The 7,020-nt window shown below is 40.3% G+C and overlaps 1 protein-coding gene across 3 annotated transcripts; it reads left to right on the top strand.

The window, feature by feature from the left end:
* Positions 1-1,491: 1,491 nt before the first annotated feature.
* Positions 1,492-6,817, top strand: TSHB (thyroid stimulating hormone subunit beta). 3 transcript variants are annotated; one of them, XM_061362760.1, is made up of 3 exons: positions 1,492-1,723; positions 5,640-5,802; positions 6,503-6,817. In XM_061362760.1, exons 2-3 carry the CDS (start codon positions 5,641-5,643, stop codon positions 6,743-6,745), a joined length of 405 nt encoding a protein of 134 aa, XP_061218744.1. In that variant the 5' UTR covers positions 1,492-1,723; position 5,640; the 3' UTR covers positions 6,746-6,817. The 3 variants fall into 3 exon arrangements, with proteins under 3 accessions (XP_061218744.1, XP_061218746.1, XP_061218745.1); XM_061362762.1 differs by lacking the exon at positions 1,492-1,723 and adding an exon at positions 4,308-4,818; XM_061362761.1 differs by lacking the exon at positions 1,492-1,723 and having other exon boundaries at positions 5,359-5,802.
* The last annotated feature ends 203 nt before the right edge of the window (positions 6,818-7,020 follow it).

Here is a 7,020-nt window from a genome sequence, read left to right as displayed (position 1 = left end):
TGGCTACATTATGACTCTGTGGTGCATCCTGATACCATTAGTGTGTTGTGTAGTGTGGTATATAAATCATCTGCAAAACTACAGAAATCTTGGTAGTATCACAATAGAAATCCTCCAGGAAATATAATCAGCTACGAAGGATGTCAATCATATTTGCCTCATATGAAGCTTGTTTCTATGCACAGATTATATGTAGTAAATGAAACTGAAAATATAAGCAACTTTGTTAGGCATTAATCCATTTTGCATAGGAAAAGCAAATGGAAATTAATAAATGTTTGTGAATCCTTCAGGAAAGTAAGAAAAGATCCTTAGAAAATGGACACATGTAGTATCAAGTCTGCACAGCAGATCTTCATCAGGGATTCATTGTTGTGCTCTTGGGTGGGTCCAGTCGTTTGAACACTGCAGAATGCTGCTCAGGTACTTGGGGTTTTAAATGTTCTCATTGTAGTGATTGTATATCTTAGAATAAAAGAAATGTCCAGCACTTTCCAAAGAACTGAAACCAAATACAAAGTGTTCTATCATCTGAGCCAAACAGCAAAAAGGATTATGTATTTTCAGACCACAAATGGATATTGTTGGCGTATGATACACGACAAAGAGAATTGCTGCTTTAATCTGTGGTGGATAGGAAATGCTGCAGCTAATGCTAGGAACAAAAGGGAATAGCAGTCATCTGTGGATGTGGAAATTGAAGAGCTGAGAGCTGTGTTTCCAGCTATTACAGAGACTTGCTTTGGAAATTCAGCAGCTGCACTCTGTTTAAATGCAAAACCTGGCAAACCCACTTGTTTCTATGACAGCATATTAGGATCTTATTTCCTTTTATCAGTGGAGGTTTGCAACAGGATGGGGTTGGAAGTAATTCCTCTACCAGAATACTAATCTGTTTAGAAATCTGATGGGCTTTGTCTGGTTTTCATCAGCATAGCTTCTAATTCCCTGCTGTTTGCAAGCATGGACATGGTTTCATTTTAATATCTACAGCACTACATGCAGTGGAAACAGGACTTAGTACGTTAACCTGCTTGTAAGATCACAAAGGTTTCCTTGTGCTAACAGGGGAAGAGTGAGTAGGAATAATGTGATACCTTCTGCTCATTGTTCCTACTTTTATCTCAGGCACTGGTCAATGACAAAGAATCCTAAGTTACTTGTATGCATAATCTTGTGATATGCACTGAATCTCTAGCCTGTTAGAGAGATTCCTGGGTAATGAACCCATGAATTTCACTATTACTGAATTCTGTTTACAGAGATCACTTGAAACACTTCTCATGGAACATCAGCATCCTGTCTTTCACTTAATGAAAAAGTAACTGATGTCAGTGAACGGATTGCTTTAGTTAACAGAAAGGTTAAAGATAAATAATTAACAGTGTAACTGGCTGTTCCAGAACAGGGCTACAAAGCTGATGGCTGTAAAAGCACATTAAAAACATCTATCACTGAACAGCCTGCTGGTCAGTGGTGGGGCAACCGTATGTATCAGATTTACAACTCTGGATTTTAGGAAACTGGATGAAAGAAGCCTCAGGCACTCATAGATTGCCACACTGGACTTTCTTATCCTGCCAGTGTTTTGTCTTGCTGCTCCCAGGAGGTAGTGGGATCTCGCCCCCACCAAGTGTTCAGAGGGGTCAGTAATGAATGAGCTCTATGGTCATGTCCAGCAGGACAGTCAAGGAAAAGCTTTCCTACCAGCTTAACAGTTTGTGTAAGTTACTGAAGAAATGTGAATGTGTGTTATCAATGGTGATGGTCAGTGCCTCTCTAACAGATGGGTGGGCTAAAATGACACCAGCAAAGAAGAGGTAGTAGCCAAGAGGTCTGTGGCCATTATTGTTGTGAAGCTAACCTGAGTGTGAGGAGCAGCAGCAGTTATATCAGTCTCAGGGTCCATTCAGACTAGTTTAGTATGCTTCCATATAGATGAATTTCCATTCTCAATACTCAAGAGTTTTCTGTAATGCACTGCAGGGCATTCAGAGGCTGGGTTGCAGCGAATAAATTGACTGCTGAAATACTACCTGCTCCAGTGATTAATAATTCCTGACATTCAGAGCACACCACCCTAAGAGCTCTAAATCTTCAATGACAGTGGGACTCTGGACAGATGGAACTGAGGCCATTGCATCTATGTAATTGCCTTAACAACCAATTTGTAATCACCTCAAAAATCAGGTTTGTGTGGCATGACCTATTTTATGTAACACCATCTTGACTGGCATTATGTTCTCATCTGCTAATTCTTTATTGCTCAAATCCTGTATCAACTTTCTGTTATTTTACCTGATTTATCAGGGATAGATGTCAGGCTTCCTGGTGGAGAGTTACCTGGGTTAGCATTCTCTCTCTAAATATTGCCATAATATTAGCACTTAATGTTTTGAAATTTCCTCAGTGGTGCAAACTTGTTGAAATCAGCATTAGCCACTTAATGGGGTCCATTTAAAAATATTTATTCTTTATACAATTTATTTAATATATTTTGTTACAAACCTGGATGTTGGTTGTTCAGTTGCTCCATTTTCAAATGCACGTGTTGTTACTGAAGACTTTGCACTTCCTCTGCACCAACAGCTTGTCTTTGTCTAGCAATGGCCCTGGATGTTCCTATTGGCCTCTGGCCTGACAGAAGTTGATTTCCTAATCTCCAGCATCCCATGCAAGTTTTCTGCATCTTCTCACTTCTAACAGTGGTTGTTGTTTGTTTTCCTTTTTTTCATTGCTAGTTTTTAGTGTTGCATTGCCTTTTTCATCTTCACTGTGACAGACTTTCAAGCATTGTTATAGCATATTTTCTTTGCTATTGCTGTTTGCAGACATTTCCCTAAACCTTGTTAAAGCAAATTCTTTTTCCTCCTAATCTGAACCCCCCATTTACACCCAATTGTCTTAAATCAGAGGAATTAGCACTTTGAAGCAGCAAAAGATTTACATATGCCTTCATATTGTGATTTGACCTCTGCCTAGATTCTTATGGAATATGTGGAAGACATGTTAAACCTCGATGTGAGGTCTTCCAGTCATGACCAGTGTCTCCAAATGCCTAAAGCAGTGCTTGTAAATCACTGTGAAATTTTTAGAGAGAAGAATCAAGTGCACCTACCTCAGATGTGCTGCAAGGGCTGCACACTTTGTTCCTGCTTTAGGAATGCCAGTTTTTATTCTTATTTGGGGCATTTTTTGTCCTCTCCAGAATTATGTTTTGTGAATTATTTCCTTTTCCTTTCAGGATTCCTTTAAAATTCTCTTTAAGGTTTCCAAGAATGAACATTCTTTTCTCTGATTAAAGTTTTAAACAACCAAACCCACGTGTATTTATGTAATGTGTATATGTATACCTGTTATCTATACATGAGTGTATGTATGTGTATACTCATATAACCTGCATGTTTAACTGCATTTTAAACATGTCAGAAAATATAGAGTTAAATAATGTATGGGAGATGTAGCAAAATAAGTGTTACACTTGCATTGCAAAGTGTGGATGGACAGATGTTACTGAGAGTACAATTAATACTCTGCTCATGTCCTTAAGCCACAAAGAGTTATATTTAATTCCTAAGAAGTTATATGGTAGAAATTAACCCAGGAGTAGAAACTCCATGAAAACAGAAAGCATCTGGCTTGTCTTAATGGAACAAGAACTCTGTTATGTTATCCAAAAAAGGAGAATTAGTCCAGGACCCAAAGTTGTGTGCAGCAGTCCAAAACCTCAGGAAAAGGAGACAATATTATTCAGGAATTAACTAAACACCAATAGGGACCATGTTTACCAGCTCAAACTCAACTCTATCGTATTGCTTATGGCTACATAAATCCAGAATGTGGTTGACCTGCATTAAGGTATGTAACAGATCCAGGTCCAAGTGTCAAGTAGTTGATTCACTGCAGGGAGATGTTAGCAGAGCTGCAGTGAATAAGCACAGGAAGAAGGCTGGCCAGACACTGATGAAGCAGCAGAGGTCAGAGGCTTTGTCAAACTTTTCTTACTTTTCCTTCTCTCAGGTTTTCCAGACACAAAATCCTAAAAATAAGTGCTTTCCCCCATGTGTGGACATCTCAGTTTCACTAGTGTTAGTGCAGTATTTTGCTTCTCATTGTGCTACACAAGTGTTCTCTTCAAAGCTTCTCCCCCATCAGTTGCTATTCCAGAGCAAATTGCTTTGTTACCTACTATTTGCTCCATATATTCGAGGCCAGGTAATGTCTCTGTGCATTTTATTTCATTAGATAAGTGAGGCTGCACCAAACCCACCCCACTGAGTACAAGTGCTCTGAGATTTGTCACTGTGTGTAGTGCTGCTCTGGCAGTGGTACCTGCCTGGTAACCAGTGCACATGGTGAGCCACACTTCCTTAAATTTCCACAAAACACAGGTGTAGAATTAGCCCTGTGTGATTCAGGATGACTCCATTTCCACGCCACCCTTCCTGTCGTGATGTTGCTGTCCTATGTAGTGATTAAATTCATCAAAAATAACTTATTTTAAGCAGTGGCCAGTTTAAAAGCCTGATGAGAGAATGACTGTTAAAATAATTAGATTTCCAGCTCCAGTTTCCAGGTTAGGATATTATGGAGACATTTGTTCCTATCACATTTGCTTTGTGGTTCAGTATGAATTTTCAATAGATGACTTTGCGATAAGAAAGCAGCAATTCAGATGCAGTTATATAAACAGTAAGATCAGCCTGGAATTAGCCTGGAGAGTATAAAGCACACACGGATCTGGTGCTGGGTCACTGTTTCTCCCAGCTGAAGGCAGAATCAGGTTCCTGTATTAGGGAAGAATTCAGCTGACAAGAGGTTGGTCTTTCCAGACTGGCAGCTACAGGGTAAACCAGACTGTGGAACAAATGGCTTTTGCGATGGGAAACTGCTAGTTGGAAGAGACTAGAGGGTGATGTCCATGTGTTTGTAGACACTGTCATTTAAAGGCTGTAATTTGGAGGATGTAGGGTAGACCCTGGAGTTGTGTTGGAGCTAAGCAAAGCTTTGTTGTCAGGATCCCCCCGCAGGTATGAGGAGTGAGGTCAGCACAACAGCCGGATGAAGCGGGGATATGTTGAATTGAACTCTTCACTGATGTTCTTTATTGTAATTTGCTTGAATCTATTATTTAATTCTTGGCAGTGTTCCAATCTCTTCATGCCTCTGAGCTAACTGGGAGGTGCACAACGCTTGCTATGCACAGCTGCTGCTTTTCTCTCTTGCACATTTTATAAGATGCTTTCTTTAGAAAATTATTTTTAACCCACAAGGTTATTTTGGCATCTCTGGTTAATCCTGGAGCTCATGTTCTCTCACATGGAACATTTTCAAATCCTTTTATTTTCCATATCAGCATTTTATCACTTGTGAGTGAAGTTTCATGTAATATGTTTTAGTGGGGGGGAAAGTGAGTTTGTTGTATGTCAGTGATGGCCTGTTTATCCTTTTTTGGCCAGTGGTTAGTACTGTTTCAGTTAAAGGTCTGAGATGGGAAAGGTGTCAGGCTGCAGCTAAAAAAGTGGAGATTACTTCTAGTCTATGACTGTCATAACTGTGCTTGTCAATTCTGAGAGGAGGGCTGGAAGGTACATCTAATTTTACTGACACTTTATTTTGTTTGTTTTCCCCCCATCCAGCATGAGTCCCTTCTTTGTGATGTCTCTCCTCTTTGGCCTGACTGTTTGTCAAACAGCATCACTTTGTGCTCCTTCAGAGTATATAATCCACGTGGAGAAAAGGGAATGTGCCTACTGCCTGGCCATCAACACCACTATCTGTGCCGGATTCTGCATGACTCGGGTACAAAGGGTTACTCTGCTTTAGGCAGTTGTTTCTGTAACAGCCATCACTGCAGAACAAGTGATGTTCTCACTTGGAAATCAGTGTAAATGATACAAATCTAATAGTGTTTGTCACAGGCAGAAAAATCACACTGTCATACTGGTTTGTTGTTAGCTTGTTGTGAAGGTATGGGGGAGAAATGTTAAGCTTCTGGAGCTAGGGAGCTCTTAACATCAGTAGCACAGCAGAGAACTGGCTGCTGTTGCCACTGCAGAGCCTTTGTACTCAGTCTGGGGGGGGTCAGGGTGGAAAGCGTGAGAAGTAGACTATGTTTAGTAACTCTTATTTAATGTAAATTCCTTGGGTAACTTCTACTCCCATTATTGCTATGACAGCTTGCTTGGAGAGTATCTCACAAGTAGACATGCCAAAAACTGTATGTGAGCTTCACTGTTCAGTGTAGCATTTGATGCACCTTGGTTAGCAGGTAGCCAGTAAGCTTGCAAAGCACTGTCAGCACTGAGCCAAGCAGATAGAGGTGTTCACCTTGCTTATGCGATTTGAACTGCTGGGGTAGAGAGCCCCAGTGATGCAGAGATTCAAAACTGCCGATCCAAACAGCAGTATGGTGAAAGTGCTCACACTAGTCTAAGTGTAAAGAGGTCTCTGACACTCATAGATGCTTCAGTGAAACAATGCATTTCTTTTTTCTTTACAGGACAGCAATGGCAAGAAGCTGCTACTCAAAAGCGCTCTGTCCCAGAACGTTTGCACATATAAAGAGATGCTGTATCAAACAGCACTGATTCCAGGCTGTCCTCATCACACCATCCCTTATTACTCCTACCCTGTGGCCGTGAGTTGCAAGTGTGGTAAATGTAACACTGACTATAGTGACTGTGTTAATGAGAAGGTCAGGACAAACTACTGCACTAAACCACAGAAGCTTTGTAACATGTAAGCCTCCAACAGAATGTAGTCAGAATGTACCTCTCTGCTTACAACTAAACGTAAATAAAAGTGTATTTCATAACGGGTTTGCAAATGGGTGTGCGTAAGTGTTTATTCTGATGTTGATCACTAGTTACTTCAGTTAACTGCGTGTCCTGTGACATGTGCAAAAGCAGAGTCATGGGGCTCCAGGTTTGTACTTAGAATACACTTTCTTACCCAACTTACTTTGGGTAAGAAGGAGAAATTATTATGTGTATGAATAAGTGCTTAATAAGTGAATAA

The sequence above is a fragment of the Neopsephotus bourkii genome, unplaced genomic scaffold (genome assembly GCF_033783945.1).
Source record: "Neopsephotus bourkii isolate Nb327-2 ecotype Australia unplaced genomic scaffold, CSIRO-AGI_Nbou_v1 NB_1139, whole genome shotgun sequence".
NCBI lineage: Eukaryota > Metazoa > Chordata > Aves > Psittaciformes > Psittacidae > Neopsephotus > Neopsephotus bourkii.
This window is presented reverse-complemented; position numbering and strand designations above follow the sequence as displayed.